We start from the raw sequence: 27965 nt of genomic DNA, 5'->3' as shown, positions 1-27965 counted from the left end.
CTCCACTCTCCACATAAACGACCAGCTCTACTGGGGCCACCAAAAGCCTGAGCGATGCGTTTCGATCATGGCCCGGTGACCTGGAGAATTATCCAAATAATTACACTAGACAGAAAACAAAGGTCTCAGAGGTAGAGAAGAGGAAGACCCTGAGAGCCAGAGAGGAGGGGTGGTCCGGCCCGGACCCGCTCCGTACTGGGGAAGCGCTGTACAGCAGGACAGCCATCAGTATTCACGCAGTATTGCAGCACTAAAGTCTGTTCGCAGAAGCCGAGCAGGACCCAGCGAAGCCACTCGCGGAATTAAAATGATTCTGTGAAATGGCTTGATAATAATTAACAGCATTATTATGACATGCAGACAGGGAAGAGGCAGGAAGGGTGGAGATGGGGGGCAGTGGGGGCATGAAGCAAGGATTCCGTTCTTTAAAGGGGAACTTAACAGACACCCACATACACCTTAATGAATAACGTGCTGCTCCGTCACATGACGTGACTTTCTTTAACTAGTCCTGTAAGAACTCATACTTATGCCTGATGTCTGATCATGTATGATGACATTCCAACATGCAAGACCATGTACCATCATGCGTTTCAACATATCTGATTAAGGTTCCATGTTTGATCATGTCTGATGATGTTCCATCACATTCCATCGGGTCTGACTGTACATGATCACATCCCATCCTATCACATCCCATCAGGTCTGACTGTACATGATCACATCCCGCCATGTTACATTCCATCATAACAGTTCAGGATGTGATGTTCTATATCAGGGCTCTTCAAATCTGGACCTCGATTCCAAATCCAGGCCTTGTTTTCAGTTCTCCCAGGTAGTTAGTTTAATAATTACTGATTCTGATTGGTCAGAGGCTTCACGCCTGGCTCACAGGTAAAGGAAGGCCGACAAACCAGCAGTGCTCGGACCTCAAGGACCATGATTTGAATAACAGGGTTTTATATTCTACAGGTGTGATGTTCTATGATCTATAACACCTGCAATGACATCATCACTAAGCAGTCTAAAACCTGTAAGCACTTAAGCATGTGTGTTGGTGCAAGATGAGCTGAAAGTCCACAGTCAGTACTGTGGTAAAGGGACTGTCATGATGAAGGGGAGTCTCAAGGAGAGCTAGCAAGTTAAACTTCACTAGATCAGCAGGCTTCAGCCAGCCCAGGGAGGGTGAAGACCAAGCAGGAAGCCACATCCAGGACAGGCTAGGTCAGTCAGAGTACACCGGTGCTCCGTTTCTACCAACACAATGCCAGAGCTGGTGCCAAACTTTTTCCCAATCCGGAACTAGTTCTCCACATTTCCACCGAAAAATAATGGCTCCAGCACTGCACCACAAAAAAGCTGGTCTCAGAATGTGGAACCATAACGTCAGCAAAAGTGGGGTGATCTATTGCGTCCAAATCTTCCGCATACCTGGAAAATTCAATCCATATCCGATAGTTTAGTCTGATATCACTTGTGCCAGCAATGAAATAACTTGCCAGCTTATTAGCAGAACACCGTTACATAGTGTTTTTTATTCTGTGGAAAATGAAAGATGAATTTGCTAGCCAGAATTAATAATACATTATAAACATGTTGTAATAAATAAATATATGTATTTATAAATAAAATATTGTGGTGCTTGAGTGACGAAGAGATCATGAGGTGGACCAAAAGGCACCAAGCGAGAACCAAGCGAGAACCAGCCCAGCAGCAGCAGCACCGGCTCCATATTGGTGGAAATGAGGCAAAAGGGAGGGGCCGAATGGTGCTAAGAGTAATCAGGAGGGAGGGGCCAAATCCTCAGACCAGGAGTACGGAGAACTGAGACTGTGTGCCTTTAAAACATATTCATTCAAGGCCTGAACTGACAAAGGTGATGCTCCAGGAATAAGATTTCAGGAAGATGTAAATCGATTAGGAAAGAGGGCGAGATGATTCTCCTCAGCGTAACAGCAGCAGGACAAAGGCCCACAGAGAGCTGGGGTCTAAGGACGGAGCCTTGAGGCACTCCCACAAATGTGAGCAGTGCTGTGCACATGTTCTGTCCAGGTCACCCAGAGAGGTCGAACCGAGGCAAGGACAGTGCCACTGATTCCCCCCACCTTTACAGTCGTGGGGGTCAAGTACAGTCAGCAAAGCTGTTGAAGAGAGAACATTACGTCTCCGCTAATCGGCCCTTGAAACGCAGTCGCACATCATTCTTCCTAGAGAATCTTTACAAGTCAGCTGCATTGTGAGGACACAGGACACCATTTAGTTTGAACCAGTCATCCGTTTTCCCACATATTTCTAATATTTTTCCACTTTGAAATGGCGGCACGTTCTAGAAGGGTCTGTCTAAGGGGCCTGATCAGATCCTCCGGAAGCTGAGATGTTTAGAGCTGATTGGCTAACTCACGCTTCCTTGTTATTGCATCCATTACTCTCCATTTGTTCCAAATCACGCAATTTATTAAAAACAAGATGCACATGGGCTGTTTCATTATTTTGGTAACCCTGAGAAGCAGTGATGAATTCCCAGACTCTGTGTTTCACCCCCGTCATGAAGAACGTCTGATTATTCTCAGTCACCTTCGCTTTATGTTAAACACCCACAACAGCTGAGTAGGATTCCGCTAAGCAGCCCTGCAGTACCAGGGAAAGCAGGCGGCTTTTTTTATTACATTAACGTCTGAGTTGATGCTTCACAAGCCACGTTGTTGTCCTGCAGCTGAGGATTTTGTCTTTTAAGGTGCAATCCTACCTGTTCATCCTTCTCTTCTAGATCAGAAATAAATGGCGCCATGACTGATACTGTGTTGTTTTGCACTGTAACATTTTCTCATCCTTTCCTCTGTCAGGGGCAGGTTTCAGACGCGCAAGTTTCACATGCCCTCCCGGAATGTCACAGCCACCCTGTCCGCGATGTGATGACAGGTTAAGTGGCCAGGAGGGGCTCCGGCAGCGGGGGGGTAAGCGTGGGGCGTGTCGGACATCAGCGCCTCCGAGTGAGACTTTACACCTGCTCCGCAGAGAGAATGAGGCTGGGGAAGGGGGGGGTACCTTGTTGGGGGGGGGGGGGGGGGTACTCGCAAAAGTTTCTCAAAAGTAAGAGTACTGCCAGGGGGAATTTAAACTTCCTGGGGGGGGCGGTTAGTGCCGCACACACCCCCAAACACACAGATACACAAATACACACACAGTATAATTGATGAACTAACCACCATCCAGCTACAGTATCTGGTGATACCACAAGGGAGATGGGGTGTTTTTCAGAGAGGCGTGTCTCCTGGATGCAGGCAAGGTGCCACAGCGCCCCATGCCGGGAATTCTGGGAAGGTACATGGTAAAACAACTGGATTGACAATTCCAGCTAAACAATGGGCTGGAACACCCTTTGCACGCACACACACAAAGACAAACGCGCACGCGCGCAGACAGACAGATCCACCGGAGGCAGAGTTGGGACGGAAATCTTCCATTCCTCTTCAAACTGCATCCGCTTCCAGCTCATCCATTATGGACAGAGCGGATCAATCCTTACCCTCGCTGTTTGGTTCTGTAGAACAAACCACGCGCTGGTATTAAAGTTTCATGGGCTGGCTCTGTTCACACTCTCTGGGGCAAGCAAGCTCGTCAGGGGCACAGAAGGGGGGACTGGGAACGGCCCACAGGGACGGCCATGACACCGACCCGCCCAGCCCATGGTGGCACCCAGCCAACATTAATAATTCATGAGCGGGGGACGGCATGCAGTGCCCAGTCACAGCAATGACCATCCCATGTGTTCTTCCCTGACTATATAACTGTATTCTTTACACATATAATGCCCCCTCCACACTGGCATTCCCAGTGAAATGGTGGCATCCTGTGTTAAGCTTTTTCCAACTCATTTCCCACATAGTTCTTTGGAGGGGGTGGATGCGGGCCTTCTGCCTTCTGCCTGACACGACCCAAATCAAACATACATGAGGCCGGGCAGCCAAAAGTCACCAGAGAGGGCCTGCTGCCAATCCCTCATCGATTACATTCATAAAAGCATGAAGCGTGGAACAAAAAAATCCCGTCATCACCCGCGTGAGCCGAGAGACAGAAAGAAAGCGCTGTGGAAACACAGGTGTTCCTGTCCAGTTACTAGGAGAGATCATTATGAGAATGACCCAGCAGATCATTAAAACATACATCACATGCTACCGTCTGTGCTCAATATTCTCCAAACGATTAATTAATTGAAAGGTCAGATTGTGTTCCAAGGGCTCCAGGCTGATTAAACGGAGATAACTTTAACCTCTGCCTGGTAATCGGTGCCAGCGAAAGACGGGACATCTGAGGTCAAGCAAAAATGCATTTGTACTGCTATTAAACAGGGAGGAGCATTTCTGTTCCTTGACTTTGCGAGATATTCTGTGGTCTACCTGACATGTTTAAAGACTCACATCCTGTCCCCCTAATCTGAATGGTGACAGTGACGTTTCACTCGTCGCAGAAGCCTTGTTCCGCCGCTTGCCTGAGCCCTGAAGCACATCAGGAGAGTCAGTCGTCATGCATCCCCAGTGCCACCACCAGACGACCTGACACAAATCCTCATGCGGTCTCCAGAGAAGATACTGGCGTCTCCACTTCACACATCTGGACTCATTTTCCAAGGCCACACCCCCACACCAGAGGCCACGCCTCATTTTCCAAGGCCACACCCCCACACCAGAGGCCACGCCTTAGCTATGGTAAAAGGTGCTGACACTGTTTCAGCCATGAGGGTTCATGCAGCTTGCAAAGACGACACTCTCCTCATACCTAATCCCAAGTCCGCTCCATCATCAAGGCGCGCAGGACCTCCTGCGGCGGTGGTGAGGTCAAGCTGAGGGGGCAAACCAGTACAGCGATCCCCCGTTTCCCATGAGGGGATCTTCCTGCCAAGCATTGCTTTGAAATAACTTAATTCCCAGAGGATCCGGCCCCCCATGGGAAAAAAAAGTATCCATGGAAACAAGACCTGTGAAAGGCAGCAGCTCATCAGTGACAGGTGGGAGCCAATGATCTGTCAGCGCTCATCCAGCTGCAGACTCCTCTACGCAGCAGGGAGCTTACAAGGTACAATCACACTCTCCATTGCAGGTACCGGTCTGTGAACCTCCTATTGTATATGTGCCCCATTTTACTGACTCGTGGTGCATGTCATCAGACAGACCAGAAAAATGACTGACAGCCCACCCTCCCAAACAGATAAGCGCAGACGGGGACAAACAACACTGACATTAAAGCCTGACCTGAACCGCTGACATGAAGATGACAAAAAGCCTGGAACGATCTGGAACAACCAGATCCCGCCCTCCCACATCCCACATCCCACCCTCCCACATCCCACTCTCCCACATCCCACATCCCACCCTCCTACATCCCACTCTCCCACATCCCTCTCCAAGGCAGCACCAACAGGATTCAAGCCAAGCACTGCTGCAAATCCAGGCTATGCTTAACGATGCCTATACACTGTGTCCTGTAAGACACTCTGCCTCACAGATGTCTTTACCATGGTGACATACATCTTACACCAGTTATTTTTACGCAGAGCTCTACCGGCACACAGCAATACAAACAAACCGGGGTTGGCAGGCGGTTCCAACTGGAATCTGAGCCTGCGACCCAGGGCCCACAGATCCAACAGCTTACCCATAATGCCTTATGTTGCTGCCGCAACCCTACCACAGACTGAACAGAAAACAAGCTGCTTTTCGTCCAATCAGCCACAGCCACACAGAGGGAGAGCTAACCGCCCATTGACAGCACCCTGAGCGGACGACGGAGAGGCACTGTGCTTGGCAACAGTCTTTGTATTTTATACATTCACTCACCCTTTTTCACACAGTGCTACCAATGTGGCCATTCCCAGGCTCTCAGATCACTCTGGATACGTTCCTGACAAACGACAAGCTAACCATACTGTACAAACAGGCCAGGAGCATCACGGCTGTAGGAACAGCCAATTACCCGGGTGAGTGTTACATGTCTAGCAGGAAGACAAGGGACCGCAGCGTAGGACACACCGGAGAGGCCCCAGAACATGTATCACCATGCCAGGCCAGGAAGCCTATGGACCGTGTAAGCCAATCAGCACAGGTTACAGATGCAAGCTCCCGGTCTGTTTGACCCAATCAGTGCAGATTACAATCACAAGCTCTTAGTCTGTCTGAGCCAATCAGCGCAGGTTATAGCCGGAGCTCCTGATCTGTGTCAGCCAATCAGCACAGGTTATAGCCGCGACCACCCGGTCTGTTTGACCCAAACAGTGCAAGTTATAGCCTGGGTGAGCCAATTAGCACAGGTTACAGCCACAAGCTCCGGGTCAGTGTGAGCCAATCAGCACAGGTTACAGCCACCAGTTCCAGGCACGTTAAAAATGCTGCCTAAGTTAAGTCTAGCCCATTTCTATTCCGCTGTTCCAGAAAATTCAACTAACAACGCAGGGCCTTCAGATCAGCGGTAGCCCGACACGCCTCAGCGCGCACTCCGGCCGGTCGTTACCTTCCCAATTATCCGGAAAGATGAGGATGGTACTGAAGCCCCTTTATAATGGCAGCAGGAGAGCTGTGTTTCTGCTTCGCTCTCACACATACCGCCCCCAGCACATGTGGGCCCCTCTGCATCACACAGCCGTGCCCCCCCCAGTGTCTAGACAGGAATGGGCTATAACGCAGCAGTGTAACCTGCAGCCGGCTCCTGCTTCGCTGTGAACTGGCTTCAAGAAAAGAAAAATCACTGTAACTCAGCACACTAGAGGTGGCGTATGTCTTACAGCATACACAGCATTTCATCAGGGACTGGCACCCTCAGGGCAGCAGGGGGCGCTGCGGTTAAAGGCACAGGCTGACGCCTGCCAGTTCCTGGAAAATAAAGTCCCTCCCCCTCCGGAATCCCAGACCCCCCTCCGGAATCCCAGACCGTGGTTATTCCTCAGCAACAGCTCCCGGCTGGAAAAGAGAAAAGTTCCCATCAAAAATATCAAACTGGTTTTTCATTTGTTTCAACAGCGCACACCCCCACCCCCCCGCCGAAAGGTGAGTGACCCAGTTTCAGTCAAACACAACAGGCCCCATACTTTTGCCAAATTAAAAATTGATCCGCTGAGCTTTAAGCCACACTAAATACCCCCACCGCCCCCACCAATAGCACCCCCCCCCCCATACTGGTCTAGTTTCATTAAACGGATGTATTGATCTACAGTGGAAAGTCATCTAAAAGCTATAAGATTCAATAAGGAGCAGGGGAAGGTGCCATTCAGAGCAGAACGGCGGTGGGGGGGGGGGGGGGGGGGGGGGAGGGGGGGGATCTACACAAACAACTCACCGCTAGCAGGTCTGAGCCACAGGCGCACCAGGAGGACTGGCAGGCCCATTTGGAGCGGGTTAACACTCCGCACGGGACCATGCCCCCCCCCCCCCCCCCCCCAGCATCCCCCCCCCAGCATCCCCCCGGAGGCACATTCCTCCCGTGGACGGCAGGGGTCCATTTCCCCTCTAATGATGCTGGTTACACTACATCAGTCTTCAGAGGCTCCCTACCTCCCCTATTTCGTTTCTTGGATTCTTTTTTTCTTTAATCCCGGTCATTTCTCCCCCCGCCGAAGAGCAGGAGTGCCGTCGGGAGGAGTGAGGCCTGCAGGGCGGAGCGGGAGCGCCGTCGGGAGGCGCGAGGCCTGCAGGGCGGAGCGGGAGCGCCGTCGGGAGGCGCGAGGCCTGCAAGGTTGAAGCAGGAGTGCCGTCGGGAGGCGCGAGGCCTGCAGGGCGGAGCGGGAGCGCCGTCGGGAGGCGCGAGGCCTGCAGGGCGGAGCGGGAGCGCCGTCGGGAGGCGCGAGGCCTGCAGGGCGGAGCAGCTCGCCTGATGGAGTGACCTAATGCCCCCAATGAAGGGATGCATTACACAGCGGTACACATGGGTAGGCAGAGAGAGGTGGAGCCAGACGCCACATCCCAGGGCCCTCCTGCAGCCCCAAGCTCAAGGTTACCCGCTGCCCTTAATGGACAGAGGCACAAAGTTCAGGTCCAGAAAGTAAAAATCTAGACCGAAATTTTGTTCCAACCAAGCAGTTCAGTATTCTGTGATTGATTCAACCAACTGCTGAATCAAGAGTCACAAAGTCTTGATCTGGATTTTTACTTTCTGGACCTGAACTTTCCATCTCTGCTAATGGAAAGGTGGGTCATACCAAGGAGGACTGAGATTTACCCACAATGCATCAGTGATGCTCCCCCCCAATTTTATGTGTAAACATGAAAATTGAGGAAAAAAACAATTAATTTGATGACTAAATGGTCTCGGTAAAAACACGTCACACCCTGGGTCACATGACCCACATGTGGACGGTGGAGTATTATCCTCCATTACGTGGCGGCGCCGAATGGGCTGGAGCGCTGTCCCGCTGCACGCAGGAAGCCCGTCGCATGCAAAAGGCATGCAAAAGGCCCGCCACACGCAGGAGGCCCGCCACACGCTGGAGGCCCGCCACACGCAGGAGGCCCGCCACCAACCTTCCCCCCAAAACACGCCGCCAGTTATCCTCCTAAGCGATGAGCTTCCCAAACAGCCGGCAGATCCTCTGTAATTTACCCTCCCGGAAAAAATGAATCGTGCCAGTAATCGCGCCTGACTTTGGCCCCCCCAAAGCGTCCCTCGCTAACGAAAGCCAGTCAGCAAAAAAACCCATTTCCATAAGTCATTTGTCACAATTTTGAAGCAGCTGGCTGCCTGGCAGTGGGGGGGTACACTGCGAGACACCGCCTCTCTCCTGGCAGACCACCGACACGGCAGGCCAGGCACCTAAAAATCACCACCAGAGACTGTCATCTGCTACCCGAGAGCCAGAAGCAGACACTAGGCTCTATGGAGGAGAGATAGGCCACATCGCCAGGCAACGGATTCGTTTTCCCAGAGGGTCTGCGTTTGCTGGGCATGGGACACCCAAACCGGTGCCATCGTCACGGATCAGGGGCGTCTCCCGGGTTTAACGTAAAGGGGATCACTCACCCAAAACGCAGCGACCTCGGGACACCCAAACCGGTGCCATCGTCACAGATCAGGGGCGTCTCCCGGGTTTAACGTAAAGGGGATCACTCACCCAAAACGCAGCGACCTCGGGACACCCAAACCGGTGCCATCGTCACGGATCAGGGGCGTCTCCCGGGTTTAACGTAAAGGGGATCACTCACCCAAAACGCAGCGACCTCGGGACACCCAAACCGGTGCCATCGTCACGGATCAGGGGCGTCTCCCGGGTTTAACGTAAAGGGGATCACTCACCCAAAACGCAGCGACCTCGGGACACCCAAACCGGTGCCATCATCACAGATCAGGGGCGTCTCCTGGGTTTAACGTAAAGGGGATCACTCACCCAAAACGTCAGGGATATTCAACTCACGGTCCTCGAGGTCCGAGCCCTGCTGGTTTTCCAGCCTTCCTTCACCTGTGAGCCAGGTGTGAAGCCTCTGGCCAATCAGAATCAGTAATTATTAAACTAACTACCTGGGAGAACTGAAAACAAGGCCTGGATTTGGAATCGAGGGCCTGAATTGAATAGCCCTGCTCTACGTGCTTATCCTGGTCGAGGGGGGGAGCCTATCCCAGGGCATCACATCGCAGGGGTACAATCCAGTAATTCAGGAATCCAGGAATCAGGCCCACAAAAATTCCATTCAGCATAAGTGTTAATAGGGAGAGTCTGCAAACCCCCCCCCCAACCACGAAGGCGTGAGGCAAAGGTGCCGCTGACTGACCATGTGATCAGCTGCTCAGGCAGGAGCTGAAGGGCTGAAAATAAGGGAAGATCAGCCTGGAAGGTGGCAAGAAGCAGACACCTTGGGGGGGGGACAAGGGTCAAAGGGGTTTACACACCAAAGCAGGGAGAACATGGAGATTTACCCACCGGCCAAACATTAAAGAGGAAATGTTTACAGGACGACATTGTGTGTTATATGCCAATACCTGCTTCTATAAATATCCCCTCTCTGCTTCCCTTTGCCTGTAATGTATGCAGAGAGGCTGGCCGGATGTCTCCCGTTAGGGGAATATTTTGGAAAATAAAATTAAAAAACTAAAAGGTTTCAATGATTTAATAATTTATACACACCAGACAGAAGGGAGGGGCCACGCAATCAGACACCCATTAAGTATTATATAAATAAGACTGATAAATAAAACCCAGGGTCCCTAATGCCAATCACACACGTTAGGGCATTCCTCACTTTCACTGTGGCACCACGAGGGGGCGCCCTTGTCTATGCCCTTCCTGTTCTGCCAGTGACAGGTTGTGCAGTGCTTTGACAGATACGCGAGCACACAGCGAGCCTCTGCTCAGCAGAGCAGATAAGAAACAACGCAAAAGTTATTTTCAAAGCGACGTGCAGTGTCCAGCAAGCAGGGACAGGACTGGCACCGCTGGGAAGGATTGACAGTTTAAAGATTAAATCCTGCCAGCAGATCTCCAGGACTTCCGCTGGCCAGGCACACTGGCACACACCCGCATGACAATCTGCCATGAGGTACAGAGATGCTTCCTGTCTGAAGATGGAATGTGACAGCCCCCAAATAGGCCCAGCGTGACGGGACCCGGTCATCTTCACTCTTCCTGAATGATCCGAATAGCTCTCAGCACTACTCTGGGAATCTGCGTTAATGCATGTGGGTAAATGATGATGTACTTTTCCAATTCCAGAGAACAAAACTGACACTGTACCGGGACATTTTTCATCAGGTCGATCCTCCCGCAGTCCCTGGCCACCAGGGGCGACAAACGCACCAAAGGTAAGAACAGGTTGGTGGGTGTGCATGGAAGGCAGGTGTCGATAGACCCCAACCCCAACAAAAGAGCAAACACCCTAGGTCAGGGGTTAAAGGTCAGAGGGATTCTGTTCACAGTCTACAGGTAGCCCCCACTCCACCACAAAAATAAGGACTGAGAGCAACTGTTTGGGAGAGACAGGAGTTTTCCTTGAAATCAAAGTCAAATCAAATCTAAATACAGACAGTGTTGGGTATTTCAGGTCCAGAAGCTACAAATCCAGACCAGGATTTTGTTTCTATCGACCAGCTGAGCATGAAGAGTTAATATCGTCTTGGCTTCTTCAATTATCAGAAGATAGCTTTGGCACCAGCAAGCCAGGTGAAGTAGCCGGAGAGACACAAACGACATAAAAGTACATCAAGGCATCGTTGCATTTTAAGAAGCGCAGTTCACAGCCAGCATGCCTGGTACAGCACACGCCTCTGCTTCATTCCTAAACGACGCCAACAAAAACAATAATGTTTAAGCCCTCGACATCTCAAAACAGAATGACGTTTTAAAAACATTATTAAAATGTACCAGCTTGTGTAGGAGTTTATCAGGATTCCGTGGCTAATTTTCTGAATTATTGTACATGAGAAAAACAGGCCTGGACACAGTGATGAGAGATGTTTTAAATGATTTCATTATCCAGCTGTGAGGAGCATTATAATGGATGCTGTAACAGGACCATTATGAGGGGAAAGCGATTACCGCACAATAAACCGAGAACTAATCAGGATGCAGACAATGCAGGCAGTTAAGAAACTCTGACAAACAGCTTATTAGCCTAAGGGATATTACACAGTACGTGTTATATTCACAGTGCCGGCCCACATGTGGATGTGTGTGCAGTGTCACATAGGCGGCCCCGCCCTCCTCCGTCCCCAAACAGCTAAAGCGCCTTTGATTAGCCCGTAATTATTCTGGACTTAATAAGATGCCCGCTGGTTCTTGGCAAGCCCCGACGCCCCCAGCATGCAGCCCCTCCCCCGTTCAGGGCTCTGAATACACTGAAATTAATGTCAAACAGAAATTAAGGACGATTGTGACAAATGATGTAACAATTAAGGCAAGGGGAGTTTTAAAACTATGAAAGGCTGCACTGTGTTCAGGGGCCACTGGCTAAACACAGTTTTAATAGTTGTAGAGAGCAGTCACACTGTGTTCAGGGGCCACTGGCTAAACACAGTTTTAATAGTTGTAGAGAGCAGTCACACTGTGTTCAGGGGCCACTGGCTAAACACAGTTTTAATAGTTGTAGAGAGCAGTCACACTGTGTTCAGGGGCCACTGGCTAAACACAGTTTTAATAGTTGTAGAGAGCAGTCACACCATGTTCAGGGCCACTGGCTGAACACAGTTTTAACAACTGTAGTAAGCAGTCACGCAGTGTTCAGGGGCACTGGCTGAGCACTGTCAGCCTTAAATGCAGCGTGCGGGCATACAGTATTTGGGGGCACTGGCTGAGCACTATCAGTCTTGATACGCGCAGTGTGCGGGCACACAGTGTTCAGGGGGCAATGGCTGAGCACTGTCAGCCTTGATAAGCGCAGCGGGTGGCACACAGTGTTCAGGGGCACTGGCTGAGCACTGTCAGCCTTGATAAGCGCAGTGTGCGGGTACACCGTGCTCAACGTGGATTCTTCATGCAGATGACTATTCTACTGCCAGCCAGCTTTTCATGTATAAACCATCACTGCACTGCTGACAGGACATGGATGAGGGGCTTCCTAAATTACAGAAACACAATACTGCTGATGCCAGCTTTGACAGACACCCCTGGGGGGGGCGGGCACAGTCCTCGGCAAGCCCGTATCACATTAGTGCCCAAGCCGTGTCGCTTTCCTTCACAGACGTGGAATCCAATCTTACGAGATTTGACGACATGGATTCCTACAGGCCCCAAAGCGAGGCTCCCAAATTCAATTCAGCGACTTGTTCTCAACTGAGTACACAATGCTGATGTCACATCGGAAAAGCTAATTAGATAGTACGCTACATTTACATTTTATTCGGTTAGGAGCAGCTCATATCCAGAGCAATGTACATTTTTGAGAAAACAGGGTTATCCAGTGCCAGGGGCACTTGGGGGCGAAGGGCCTCGCTCTGGGGCGGAGGGCCTCGCTCTGGGGCGGAGGGCCTCGCTCTGGGGCGAAGGGCCTCGCTCTGAGGCCCGTCAGTCGACTCGCTCTGGGGCCCGTCAGTCGACTCGCTCTGGCATCCCTGGGACGTCCCAGGCCGCTAAGCACGCCCACTGGGATAGAAACTCAAGGGTAGGCTGACCTCAACATGCACTGCTCAGGAAAGAGACCTTCATTCCGCCGGCATAGGACTCGGAAAACAGAAACACTGATGTCCAAGATACAGGGAACAAGAGCAGAGTGAAGAGAGCTTCACCTTCAGACCGACAGGAACGTGGACAAGATCGACAGCCAGGCAAGTGCCACACTGAACGCAGCACTAAGGCTCTCATGGTGGAACAGCGGGTCGACTGGGCTAATGAGGTCCGCTCACACGACATCAACACATGCACAGCTCATTTCTGAAACCCCTTCGTCTTTGCGAATTGTGCCATTCAGCAAGTCTGGTAATGAGTTTCTGGAATGCAATGGAACGGAACCCAATCAGGCGGAGTGGAGAAAATCTGGGAAAAGCGCACTGCGTCTCTGGGGCCTGCAGGGGGCAGAGGTCATGGGGTTATCAGGGTCACTGGCCTGGCACAAGAGACAATCACCAATTCTCTGTTTATAAGGGACAGCAATGTATTATGATTACTTGCAAATTTCTCTATTTTTCTCTTTACTGTTTAAAATAAATTTTGCAAAAATAAAGACCAACACTGGGAAATGACCCCTTTAAAAACGAGAAGTATTAGCAGTAAAACAAGGAAATACAGCTGATCCTAAACCTCCACAATATTCCTGCAGAGGGTCTTGGCTTTAAAAGGACCCACAGGCGAGGTGAAAATGACACAGGCCCCCCTCCTAGCTACACACCCCCACACCATAAGGGCACAGAGTGGATTAATGAGGCTGCATTTCTACTTACTTCTAATCTCTGTGCTTCTGAACAGGCTTCTCCACAGTGTCCTGAGCACCAAGGTGAGAACATCCGCCAGAGAATAAAAGGACATAAAGTAAAGCTCAGTGTGGGGGCAGGAAAACCGCCACTCTGGGGGACACTGTGGGCAATCTGAGGGACCTGAAACCAGAATGCACTGTGCAGCCCCCCCTGTTTGCACCCTGGGAATACTCAGCTTTAAATGCGATTATTCAGCCCAAATACAATGCAAGACGCCAAGCACCCCCGCCCCCCGCAGGCAGTACGGCATGCGCACCCCCCCCCGCCCCTCGCAGGCGGTACGGCATGCGCACCCCCCCCCCCCGCCCCTCGCAGGCGGTACGGCATGCGCACCCCCCCCCGCCCCTCGCAGGCGGTACGGCATGCGCACCCCCCCCTGCCTCTCGCAGGCGGTACGGCATGCGCACCCCCCCCGCCCCTCGCAGGCGGTACGGCATGCGCACCCCCCCTGCCTCTCGCAGGCGGTACGGCATGCGCACCCCCCCCTGCCTCTCGCAGGCGGTACGGCATGCGCACCCCCCCCGCCCCTCGCAGGCGGTACGGCATGCGCACCCCCCCCGCCCCTCGCAGGCGGTACGGCATGCGCACCCCCTCCGCCTCTCGCAGGCGGTACGGCATGCGCACCCCCCCCGCCCCTCGCAGGCGGTACGGCATGCGCACCCCCCACTATTAATGAGTTTGTGCTCATTAACCACTGTTTGAAAGTGTAGCTCATTAATGTCCAGAAATTTCCACATGAAAGATCTGATGTCTGCAGTGGTCACCAGGGCTCGGGGTTTAGGGGGCACGGCTTACTTGGGGCATCGCCGTGGCAACGTTAAGAGGCACCATGACAGCGTCAGAGTCTGGGAAGGACAAAGACAAACGGAACGGCTGGCAGTGCCGTGCCTGGACACGGGCCCCAGGCGGCACAAGTGGGAGCAGCGGGATCAGGGAGCAGCGGGATCAGGGAGCAGCGGGATCAGGGAGCAGCGGGACCTGGGAGCAGCGGGATCTGGGAGCAGCGGGAGGCAGGACCAAGACATCTGATTGGTTGGTCCCTTCCTTCTGTAATTGCTTGGACCCACGCCCTCTACAATCTGATCATTTTTCCTTCTGCCCTCAGAACATTTTTGCATAAATAAAACTCCCATGAGCAAATAGGAGCAGGCAGTTAATGGCCTTTACACTGCAGACCTCGAAAGGAGAAATCCGTGTTCAGCGAATCAGGACCCATCAGTTTCCATCACTGTAGGGCTAAGGAGGGATTATGCAGAGGGCTGCCACATTACAGATCGAGCAATCTGCCCAGGACACGAGCGCGCACACTCGGAGGAAGTGCCCCCCCCCCACACACACACCCCCCCACACCTCGGAGTGGAATCCAGGTTCCCATTTCACATACATGGGGGGGGTTTGATGTTCCCGCGCTTCTCGCAGCACCTTTACACCCCCAGACCCAGGCAGCTGCAGTGCTGAGCTTCTTAATGACACAAAGGAGAGCGGGGGCTTCGGGGGGAGGCAGCCCACCGCTCTGCTGCTTAGCACGCACTTTTAAATAAGGCCACTCGCGTGACACTGCTGCCTCTCCACTGAAAATAAAGCAGGTCAGTCGACGATTAGTCTGGGGTCTTTCAGCTGCAAGTGCAGGTCTTCGCCAAACCTCTGCCTGGTCTCCTGTGACTCAGGCTTGCCAACAGCGGAGTCATTCCAGACACCAGAGAAGGTCTCAGGGAGGAGATCTCAGCTCTGAGCCCGTGCTGCCCAGAAATGGGGCCCAGGCACACAGGGAAGGTGATAGAAGAGATTACGTCTCTTGACCCCGTGTCCCATAGGTCAGCGCCTCCGTCAGGCCCCCACGGATGGACTTTAGAAGGCGGGGGTCCACGATGAGTATCAGGTGACATCATCACGGCTTCAGTGATGGCCGCCACGAAAGCCCGAAGAGCCGGTGGCTTCTGATGAGAGAGCTTCCATTAGAGTGAGCCGCATTCCTGCATAATTCACAGGTGCGGCTGATGCAAGGGGCTCGACGCGCAGAGCTCAGCCCATCCTGCTGATGATTAATGCAACACTATTCTCTTTGATTCAGGCCCAATCGAACCCTTCATGAGGACGCCTCGCGCTTGGTGCGGGAACGCTGGGAATATTCCACACATCCCGCGTGTCCGGAGAACTCAAAAAACCCTTCAGCCGCGTTGTAATGCCCGATAGTTCAGGAGTTCAATCATCACTAATAGCCTGAACTGGGCCAGTGGGATCCCATCTTCACTGCTGCTCAGCAAGCAACAAGCCCCTCTGTGAGTCCTGCAGGCGCAGTGAGGACACGTACGAAGGCGGGTTACTGTGGGCTACAGCCAAGAAAAGGCAAACAGGCATCTATCTGCCAATGCAGACCCCATTACAAGCTTCCCCGGCACAAAGAGACAGTCACGCGGAGACAGGAGGGAGGCCTTGCTGGCTGAGGGACACGGAGCACGTCGCCACGCCAGGGATGGGGGTGGAACCGTCAGCCGCTGCCCGATAAAGACGAACCACTCATTAAAAAGACATTTTAAATCTGTGGCTGGCACTTTTTGGCTTTGATTCCGTTTCTATCTTTACAGACGATGAGAGTATTATGCATTTTATAAAAGGGGCCGCGGACGATTTTCAACTCCAGTTGGGCCCAAAAGCACATGGCGGCCAGCAGGAAGCTCACAGGAGCGCCACTGCGATCTGCGGCATGCCTGCGAGGGGGCGAAGGTCGGGCCGAGCCCCCCCCCTCCATCCACTGTGGGCAAAGGGCTGCCCCTCCACACCGCGCCACCTACATTACTAAGTGGCAGGCGACAAGTTAGCCAATCAGAAAGGCCGGCATCCAGGTCAGAGTGCAGGCTGAGAGGGTCACCCCCAGGTCCAGGCCCCCCCAGGACTGGGCCACCAGCCACCCTCAGGCACGCTCCGGGTGGATAATCTGCCCACGCTGAGGGCTCCAGGGCGATGCCAAGTCGCCTTGGTAACAGGCCACGCCCTGTAAATCAGTGCCAATGGCCGGATTCACCGAGAGATCCTTTCACCTTCAACGCGTCGTTAAAGAATTTGGAAAAGCAGAATAGTCAGTGACACTGTAAACCTGGAACAATAATCCGCCTTAATTAGCAAAACAAGGCCACGCTGGAAAGTCATTATCTTTTAACAGCATATTAATCCTGCTGATGCTCGTCATCCCGGCAGATTAATTACCACGCTATCAAGAGCGAATGAATAAAACTATTACGCTAAAAGCGGCTATGGCGGCTGCATGCTAGCGGCTTTAGCGGGCTAACTCTTACAGCCGTGCTTGTTACGGTAATTAAATCAGACCCCCACATTGTTAAAACGTAACTGCATTTGGGGTGCCAGCTGGTGCCAGTGGTTCCCCGTGGAGGGCTTCGCTTGCCAGCCCCAGGGGGGGGGCCTCTCCAACAAATAACCCAGAGCAAAGATGCACGGATACAGAGGTGCTGACCGCCAACCCTCAGACCTGTGGCTCGACCACCAGCCAGAGAAACACGGTACATTGGAATGGAGTCACTTTCATCTCGCTCTCCTTCTTAAGACACACAGATGTAGACGTAATAATGAAGCACAGGGTCAGGCTATTCATCCTGCATTTGGGGGGGGTTTCAGGACCTTCCTGAAGGGCCTATGGAGATGTGACACAGAGGCCTAACCCTAACCCGCGACTATACGCCACTTACTGACGATGCCGATGAGCACAACAGTCTCTAGGGTCTGTGCGATCGCAAACTATTAAAACAAACTGCGATTAATGACGCCGGATGATTTATAAATCACTGCTCTGCAAAAACCACCTGCAAGGCCATTAAAACAGAGCATTCACAAGTGTCACATATGAAGGCCGGTGCGTGTAATCATGAGAAAAGCTTCAGGGTTAATTAGGAGAAGCGTATTTGTGGGACAGAGTGCCAGACAGAAGATTCTGCAGAAAGGCATCTATCTGGAGAAAGACCCAATTATGATTACTAAAAAAAATGAGATTATGTGGACGTGTTGTAGCTTAAACGACAGGCACACGGGCCCTCATTTCCAGAAGCTTCTGCAGGTGTTGTTTGTTTGCTGGAATCGGCTTAGGACCGGTGAAAGGCACATAGAGAAAATAAAAACACTGAACAGGGCTGCACCTTACCTCGTATTCCGTGGCCTCGACGAGCAGCTTGGCTGTGGTGATCCTCGACTCGTAGGGTGGCATGGCGTTCTGCAGGAAAAAGGAAGGAATGTCCATCACACAACTGGAGAAACTGGCCAGTAGACAGAACTACCAAACCCCACCACAGTCACGCACGCGCACGCACACACACACGCCCCTGGGCTACCAAACCCCACCACAGTGACATCCACCTGCCTCTTATACACAGTATTAATAAAGAGCAGCTTAATGCGTCACTTAAAAAAAATACCAACACACTCTACGTATGGAAAGGAAAACAGTCCTTCTCACTGCCAAATGTGCATATGGGAATCCGAATGTGTGAAGCATGGAGGCTGCGGTTTGGCTGCCCGTTCCGTGTTCTAACCAAGACAATAGGTGTAAAATACTAACAGCAAATCCAACAGCAGACCAGCAAACACAGTGAGGTAACTGATCCCAGCGAGAGATCTTAAGGTCCTTCAACAATAAACCAACAAAAATCAACAGGAATTACTGATTCTCGATCAGAAACAATACACTAATATTTTATTCTAGAATTTATTTATTTATTTATATATATATATAAAAACATAAATATATTTAGTCATGTGGAAATTGTATTCCAGACTCAATGTCATTTAATGCCTTAATTTCTGTTAAACTGATTCAGCAGTTAATCGTACTTTTTAATGACCCACAGATAAAGTGGTTTAGGGGAGAGGAAAGAATCCCAAAGAGGTGCCTTTGGAAACTCGCTTTCGGCCCGTTATGCATTATGTAAAAAATAAGACACTGATGGGGTAATTAGACGTTCTGCATCATTGCATCACATTAACTGTGACCTGAGATAAACAGCAGGAAAATGACCAAGAAAATGACCAAGAAAAATTCAAATTCAAGTCACCTCGCTCGCCAAGCTCGACTGCTTAGCTTTCCTGAGAGCAGTGTCACAGCCTGCGACAGCAAACGTGCACATGTCACAGAACGGGTCACTCAGAGTGACCCCAAACTGGACTCTTCCATTTCCTTCCAATTAGCCACCATTTATGGCAGCAGGTCGGCTGGTTTTCTCGCCGACGGCTCACTTAGGAGGACACCGACTTCTGGGTGCTTATCATTTTGCGGCACAGAAGGGATTTTTACTTTTGAAAGGTCAAGCTACAGGATACACAAAGAAAATAGAAAAGACTAAAGCCGTTTATCTCCACTGTTATTTTTCTTTTTTTTTTTGCTGCAGCAGACAAAGTATTATTTCGGCTCACAGGAATATGTTTTCACCATCAGTTTTTGTTTACATGATGTCATTTTTGTTAATGAGAATAAGCTTAGAACAAAGACTGCCATGCAGGAGGGAGGGGGGGGGGGGAGAGAGAGAGAACGACTTGACTTTGGTGGCTTGTGAAGCAGACAAACTTTCAGTGGCCCCTTGTCATGTGACATCCTGAGGTCCTTGGTGACATAAAAACCTAGAATGTACTGAACTTACCAAAGAGGAATTTACATAGAGTCACCTCAAGAATTATTGGCAGTTTTTATGAAAATGAGCAATAATGACTGTGTTAAATAAATGATACACATGCATGATTCAAATGGTCTCAAGCATTTGGGGAGGCCATATTCTTTTAACACAAAACATTTTATTGAGCAGTACGAATTCTACAGCAAGACCAAGGATCCAGAATAATTGGCCCCCATAAAGAATATCTAACATTCAATGAAAAAATGGTCTCTCATAATATTCTAATCTTTTGAGCTGGTATCAGCCTTCAGAAATTGTACTGCTGCTTTTCACCATTTGCCGTGACCCTGGGGTATAAATTTAAGGAGACCTGCATGCAAAACCCTTTGTCAACCATCTCCATGAAGAAGACAAAGACAGACGGCACTAAACAGACCAGGTAAGGGAGATACAGTCAGCCCCCCCCCCCCACACAGGGAGGAAGACAGTGAGGGGGATGAGGAAGAGTCCAAAGATCAGTGCGTCAGAGTCTCACTGTATTGGGGAATCAAAAAGATTCAAAATCAACTGTTAGATGCCCCCTCTGGCAGGAAGCTCTCTGCAGGGGTTCCATAAAAGTCCTTACTGAGCACAACCTGCCAAGGGTCACTGGAACTGCAGCGGAGCCAGGAAAATAACCACATGCACACCATCATCATCATCATCATCATCGGTCACTCGGAGTCGAGTACGACGGTCCTTTTTCGTGAACTTCGTCAGACTCCCTCCCAATCTCCACTGATGCTCAACGCATTTATTTAAACATTTAAACCTGCCCTGCTATCAAACATCACCCTCTCTACTCACTTAAAATGTTGCTGTCAGTGTTAGTTAAATGAGACTCCAGACTGCAAAGTTTGCTAGCATCTTGCTAGCAAAGTGTAGCGGTTTTGGCTTTGTATTCACCTAGCAATGAAGATGAAGTGTACTGGCCGGCTTTGTAGTCACCTAGCAATGCCGATGAAGTGTACTGGTCGGCTTTGTATTCACCTAGCAATGCCGATGAAGTGTACTGGTCGGCTTTGTATTCACCTAGCAATGCCGATGAAGTGTACTGGTCGGCTTTGTATTCACCTAGCAATGCCGATGAAGTGTACTGGTCGGCTATGTATTCACCTAGCAATGCCGATGAAGTGTACTGGTCGGCTTTGTATTCACCTAGCAATGCCGATGAAGTGTACTGGTCGGCTTTGTATTCACCTAGCAATGCCGATGAAGTGTACTGGTCGGCTTTGTATTCACCTAGCAATGCCGATGAAGTGTACTGGTCGGCTTTGTATTCACCTAGCAATGCCGATGAAGTGTACTGGTCGGCTTTGTATTCACCTAGCAATGCCGATGAAGTGTACTGGTCGGCTTTGTATTCACCTAGCAATGCCGATGAAGTGTACTGGCCGGCTTTGTATTCACCTAGCAATGCCGATGAAGTGTACTGGTCGGCTTTGTATTCACCTAGCAATGCCGATGAAGTGTACTGGTCGGCTTTGTATTCACCTAGCAATGCCGATGAAGTGTACTGGTCGGCTTTGTATTCACCTAGCAATGCCGATGAAGTGTACTGGTCGGCTATGTATTCACCTAGCAATGCCGATGAAGTGTACTGGTCGGCTTTGTATTCACCTAGCAATGCCGATGAAGTGTACTGGTCGGCTATGTATTCGCCTAGCAATGCCGATGAAGTGTACTGGTCGGCTTTGTATTCACCTAGCAATGCCGATGAAGTGTACTGGCCGGCTTTGTATTCACCTAGCAATGCCGATGAAGTGTACTGGTCGGCTTTGTATTCACCTAGCAATGCCGATGAAGTGTACTGGTCGGCTTTGTATTCACCTAGCAATGCCGATGAAGTGTACTGGCCGGCTTTGTATTCACCTAGCAATGCCGATGAAGTGTACTGGTCGGCTTTGTATTCACCTAGCAATGCCGATGAAGTGTACTGGTCGGCTTTGTATTCGCCTAGCAATGCCGATGAAGTGTACTGGTCGGCTTTGTATTCGCCTAGCAATGCCGATGAAGTGTACTGGTCGGCTTTGTATTCGCCTAGCAATGCCGATGAAGTGTACTGGTCGGCTTTGTATTCACCTAGCAATGCCGATGAAGTGTACTGGTCGGCTTTGTATTCACCTAGCAATGCCGATGAAGTGTACTGGTCGGCTTTGTATTCACCTAGCAATGCCGATGAAGTGTACTGGTCGGCTTTGTAGTCACCTAGCAATGCCGATGAAGTGTACTGGTCGGCTATGTATTCACCTAGCAATGCCGATGAAGTGTACTGGCCGGCTTTGTATTCACCTAGCAATGCCGATGAAGTGTACTGGTCGGCTTTGTAGTCACCTAGCAATGCCGATGAAGTGTACTGGTCGGCTATGTATTCACCTAGCAATGCCGATGAAGTGTACTGGCCGGCTTTGTATTCACCTAGCAATGCCGATGAAGTGTACTGGTCGGCTTTGTGTTTAGCTAGCAATGCCGATGAAGTGTACTGGTCGGCTATGTATTCACCTAGCAATGCCGATGAAGTGTACTGGTCGGCTTTGTATTCACCTAGCAATGCCGATGAAGTGTACTGGTCGGCTTTGTAGTCACCTAGCAATGCCGATGAAGTGTACTGGTCGGCTTTGTATTCACCTAGCAATGCCGATGAAGTGTACTGGTCGGCTTTGTAGTCACCTAGCAATGCCGATGAAGTGTACTGGCCGGCTTTGTATTCACCTAGCAATGCCGATGAAGTGTACTGGCCGGCTTTGTATTCACCTAGCAATGCCGATGAAGTGTACTGGCCGGCTTTGTATTCACCTAGCAATGCCGATGAAGTGTACTGGTCGGCTTTGTAGTCACCTAGCAATGCCGATGAAGTGTACTGGTCGGCTTTGTGTTTAGCTAGCAGCGCTAACAGTGCACCTGCTGGCTTTCTCCATGTTCACATCACGTGTGGAGATGTGGTGTGATTGGTTGCACCTCACCTGCCGGTGCTCCTCCCCCTCGACAGACTCTGCCTCCTGCTGGTGCCGGGGGAGCCACACTCCTACGCTCCTCATCAGGAACTCCTTCCCCTCCTGGAGTAGAAGGAGAGTGCCCACCTCAGTTCCCCCAATAAGTATCAGTGATCATGTTGGGAAAGGATCTATATCAGTCTATTCATACAAACAGTACTAAGCACTCCTGCAAATTCAACCAAAAGGACAGTCTGAGTGGACACTGAACCGATGTCTTTTTCCAGCAACAGTGAGAAGGTATACAGTGAGAAGGTATACAGTGAGAAGGTATACAGTGAGAAGTGGGCAGGTGTTTAAATTAATCTGAGGGGCACAACTATCTGGGCTACAGCACCCCCACCAAAGTGATGGATGGCACAAACCAAGGAAGGAGAGGGCAGTGGGAGCCAGCATGCCTGAGCGGCCAGAGACACAACACCTTGAACCACTTCGCCATCTAGTGGCAAGAGAAGTCACTACAGCAAAGCGCGTCGCTGATCACCCTGTGGATTTAATGTCACACAGCCACAGAATGTCTCCCAGGAGGCATTGATTTTCCCCGCCGTAAATGCAGAGCCCAGCACAGCAGACGTCCGGCTACTGAGACGGCTGATTTGTGGCTTCAGAAGCACATTTCTGCACGTTCATACATCACGGCTACTCGAGGGGCTTGAGAAGGCACATGATAATGCAGCAGGCCCACAGAGACCTTTATTTCGCGCCTATCACGAAGTACACTTTCCCCACACGTGTGACAGAAGATGTGAAGAAGGGCAGCTGGGTGACTCAGCAGGCAGGTCTGCCACCAGCCAGGGGGGTGAATGCTGCCCCCCCCCCCCACCTGGGCTCTGCATGTTCTCCATGTTGCCTGGGATTCCCAAACATACAGCCAGGCTTACGGCATCCCCAAAAGAGATTATGAGCATGTATGTGAGGATTACACTGGGCTGGCATCCTAGTCAGGATATACCCCATCATGAGCCCTGTGCAGACCCCCCCCCCCACCTTACCCTGAACAGGATATGCATTACAAAGATGGACACCGTGAGAGGGGGGCCCTGCCCACACATCGGGCCCCTGCGCCATTGGCAGCATCCCCCCCCCAGGGAGACTCGCTCGACCCGGAAGGGGTTATAAAGCGGCATTCCTGGGACGGCAGAATTACATAAAACCACTTTGGTATAAAAATCCAAAAATTAAATATTCCTATCTTAGGTGGGTCTCTCTGGCAGAAAACACTCAGAAAACAAAGTAACTGAAGCCCTAATGGGATGGGCGAGGTCAGTCCCGTCCGGCGGCGGCTCCTGCAGGCACCTGGGGCTTCTCCACGCTGAACAGGTAGCTGGCCATCAGCTGCAGGGCCTCAGGGTCTTCAGGGTGATACTGCAGGGCCGCGTCGATGGCGTCCCTGCACCGGTCAGCCGCCCCCTCCTCCATGCTGGTGGGGGGGATGGTGAGGAGAGGAGAGGCGTGCGTCACACACTGGGCCCATGCGGGAATCCGGGTTTGCACCCCAAATGCCCCTCCTGCAGCCCAGAGTAGGACCCGAAAGTGGGCAGGAAGCAGCACGGCGCTCGGTCCTCGAGGGAGGCCGTCCTGAACGCCTGAGAGTCCGCACCCTGCCCCTCTCTCCACATACGCCCCGTGCTGATCTCCCAAACCACCTTCCCGGCACGTGGAGAATAACCCCACAGGTGGCCTCCTCCATCTGCAGCTCCCGTCGCGGCCAGATTGCCCCAGAGACCCCGGGGGGGGGGGGGCGCCGGCCCCAGAGAAAACCAGCAGCCCTATCTCTAAATTTTAGCAGATGCCTCACTGACGTTAATTAAATCTCCTGTTTTAAACTTTCAAAATACCAGCTAATTTAAACCCCGATTAATAAAACCTTACAGAGGACACATATCTCCAATAAAGGCCCTTTATTGGCCATTTTTAACAAAAAATGCTAAACATCCTCCCTTCAGGGGTTCATAAAGCAAAGTAAATAAAGCAGAGGACGGAGCATAAATATTAGATGAAGCAAAAATGAACGGCCCTGAAACAAACACACGAGGCAGCAGAGCCAGGAGGACGAGTAGCGCTGGCAGCATCCTGCCCCCCCAAAGGTGCCCCGCGGCCGCTCGGGGGCAAGGGCAGTGCCAGATGACAAGCCAGACCTACAGCGCAGGTTCAGGGCCTGGTGCGGGGCGGTGAGCCCAGCAGAACCCGTCATGTATCCCAGGGAAATCATTGGATCCACTCAGTGGGGAGTTGTTATCAATTTGGAGTGATGACATTAAGTTTTTCCATGAACTGAAATAAGACGCAATGATTAAACACACGAAGATGAACGTTTCGAAACAGAACTAAGGAATGCCTCGCTCTTTGTTCCAGTTAACCGCAGTCGGTCGCGGTCATCTGGCAACCCTGCTGCCCACATCCGCACCGCTCATCCCTGTTAGCGAATCGTGTTTGGCTGCCAGATCACAGCAACGGGGAGGACTTACCACAGGTCAGTGAAATAGATCTCTGCTACTGAACAGAAGGCCACTGACATTTCCTTTGCGGTCACTTCGGGGTCGCGGTTTACAGGAGCAGCGGCTGCTGCTACCGGGGGGGCCTGGAGAGAGGAGGGGGTACAGGTACCAGGCATATTGGCATCAGAGTGGAGACCATACTTTGAAAAAGCCAAAATCAGCCCACAGAGCAGCTGTTATCTAGGCTACAGTGCCCCCTGGTGCCCGGCTAAGAAATTAAGTTTGAGGAAGATACAATTTCCTAGAGGTTTTTCATTAATTCGGCAAGTGGGGTTCATCAGCGCCGTAATTACAATGCATTCCCACTTTTCATTGAGGCTAAGAGTAAGGGAGTGGATACAATACTGATAAAGGGCAGCATGTAGCTCAAAAGAATGAGTCCGCCTGTGTCGGTAAGGTTGTGGGTTCAAATCCCACGGCTGCCAGGGAAATCATACCACACACGGGCCCGGGCTGACCCCGCTCTCTGCCGATCGGCAGTCCTACCCCTACGGGGAGAGGGCGGACTTACCACCAACGCCTGCTTCTCCAGCTCCTTCAGCATGATCTCTATGCCTTTGTTGAAATGTTGGATGGCCTCCTTGCCGGTCTGCATCTGACCCAGGTACATGTACTTGCTGTGGCCCTCATCTGGGCTGAGCTCTACAGCCCTCAGGAACACGCACGGCGCAGTCAAGGAAAGGCCCTCGCAGGGTGACATGACACGCAGGCCGAGGACGTGAGATGTAAACCCACATCATACACAAGCATCACAGGTGACTGCATTCAGCCTGTCAGTGTGGGTGTTTATACAACACCCACTGCCTAATAGCTAGATAATTACTAACACAAACTCAAAAGCTTTCAGTTACCCCTATTCTGTTAGGATCAGATGGTCGTAACTCAGGAAGCAGAGTGTGAACAGAACTAAGCCATACATAGGCACCAGTGCAGACGACAGACTAACACAAACACACCAACTCATCTACACCATATGAAACTACCTCGAACCCACAGCACTGAGAGTGTGAGGCATCACTGCCCAGTTATTACAGATATATACATACATACATACATACATATACACACACACTGCAGTCCCAAGGGCGTCCGAGTATCAGTCACCCTACACACCTACCCCCAGCCGCTTTCCTCAGGGCGTCCGAGTATCAGTCACCCTACACACCTACCCCCAGCCGCTTTCCTCAGGGCGTCCGAGTATCAGTCACCCTACACACCTACCCCCAGCCGCTTTCCTCAGGGCGTCCGAGTATCAGTCACCCTACACACCTACCCCCAGCCGCTTTCCTCAGGGCGTCCGAGTATCAGTCACCCTACACACCTACCCCCAGCCGCTTTCCTCAGGGCGTACGAGTATCAGTCACCCTACACACCTACCCCCTGCAGCTTTCCTCAGGGTGTCCGAGTATCAGTCACACTAAATACCTACCCCCTGCAGCTTTCCTCAGGGTGTCCGAGTATCAGTCACCCTACATACCTACGCCCTGCAGCTTTCCTCAGGGTGTCCGAGTATCAGTCACCCTACACACCTACCCCCAGCCGCTTTCCTCAGGGCGTCCAAGTATCAGTCACCCTACACACCTACCCCCAGCCGCTTTCCTCAGGGCATCCGAGTATCAGTCACCCTACACACCTACCCCCAGCCGCTTTCCTCAGGGCGTCCGAGTATCAGTCACCCTACACACCTACCCCCAGCCGCTTTCCTCAGGGCGTCCGAGTATCAGTCACCCTACACGCCTACCCCCAGCCGCTTTCCTCAGGGCGTCCGAGTATCAGTCACCCTACACGCCTACCCCCAGCCGCTTTCCTCAGGGCGTCCGAGTATCAAGTCACTCTACACACCTACTGAAGCTGCTTTCCTCATGGTTTCTGAGCGTCAGTCACTCTACACCTACCAGCACCCATTTCACTCTGAGTGTCCATCCATCCTACTTCCCCAACTCAACCACGGAAATGGATATTTGCTTAGCTTTCTCCACGTCCCCCAGCTCAGCACAGATGTTCCCAAGCATGTCCAGGGTGTTCAGGTTGGTAGGCTCTATATCCAGCGCGCGCTGACAGAAAAGCCGGGCCATTTCGAAGTCGAAGTTGTCCATGCACTCCTGGGTCTAAAACAAGCAAACGGTGTCTATGTGCAAACAGCGAGCATGGCGGTGTCCCCAGAAAGTGCCGCGAGCATGGCGGTGTCCCCAGAAAGTGCCGCCCCCCTACTACCTTCTCCAGTAGCTGCTCTGCCGTGTACCTCTCCGCCGTTTTCTTCTTTGCTTTGTCTTGCATCTTCAGTTTTACACGCTCTTGGACTGTTAGTCTGGAGTCTAAGCGAACAATAGTTTCAGTAATATACATGTCAGGAAGGTTCAACGCAAGTCTTACAAAGACCTCTGGGATCTACCATTTGTACCTGTAACAAGCATCATTCCTCATTAAACAACCATTATTTCCCGATTCCATTCCTAATACGAATTTTGTATGTGCATGTGAACAGTTTCTGTCTAGTGTTCTTGTCTGGTGTTCTACGTTTCATTTTCTTTTACATTCTGGACAAAAGTTTCACTTTACTATATAGACAATAAAACTTAACATTTATAGTAAATAATTGTAAAATACGGTTGTTACAGTTAAGATTCCTGCTGGACACCAATAAACTCCGGCACGACGATGAAGCATGTTAACAACATTGGCAACGTGGTACAGTCCGCAGTTTAAAGAGCCCGTACACGTGATAACCACACATGCCACATCTGTACAGTTACAATTATGCAACTGAAAGAGATAGATCACCCTGTGGGGGTCTTTCTCTTCGGCTGCTCCTGTTTTTCTTTTTCTTCTTCGCTTGACCTCCCATTGTATTGCTGTAAAAACTCAGTACTGCCCACTTCGGTTTGGCTAAAAGTGTCTAGTAACAAATTCGCTAAACGAAGCAATCTGCGTCTGCTTCCGCTGAG

The 27965-nt window shown here is 51.2% G+C and overlaps 1 protein-coding gene across 1 annotated transcript in view; it reads right to left on the bottom strand.

The window, feature by feature from the left end:
• The window catches only part of LOC111860656 (uncharacterized), a 62451-nt gene extending 34486 nt beyond the window's left edge, over positions 1-27965 (bottom strand). Inside the window, exons 1-8 of the mRNA XM_023844547.2 lie at positions 27802-27965; positions 27235-27335; positions 26982-27128; positions 25532-25681; positions 24991-25103; positions 23819-23942; positions 22493-22585; positions 18029-18097 (exon numbers count right to left, since the gene is read on the bottom strand). Of these exons, the coding sequence (XP_023700315.2) occupies positions 18029-18097; positions 22493-22585; positions 23819-23942; positions 24991-25103; positions 25532-25681; positions 26982-27128; positions 27235-27335; positions 27802-27865 (861 nt within the window). The 5' untranslated portion in view covers positions 27866-27965. The remainder of the gene's footprint in view (positions 1-18028; positions 18098-22492; positions 22586-23818; positions 23943-24990; positions 25104-25531; positions 25682-26981; positions 27129-27234; positions 27336-27801) is intronic.

This window comes from Paramormyrops kingsleyae, chromosome 9 (assembly GCF_048594095.1).
Source record: "Paramormyrops kingsleyae isolate MSU_618 chromosome 9, PKINGS_0.4, whole genome shotgun sequence".
NCBI classification, from domain to species: domain Eukaryota; kingdom Metazoa; phylum Chordata; class Actinopteri; order Osteoglossiformes; family Mormyridae; genus Paramormyrops; species Paramormyrops kingsleyae.
Note: the sequence above shows the minus strand (reverse complement) of the source record. Positions and strands in the feature narration are given on the sequence as shown.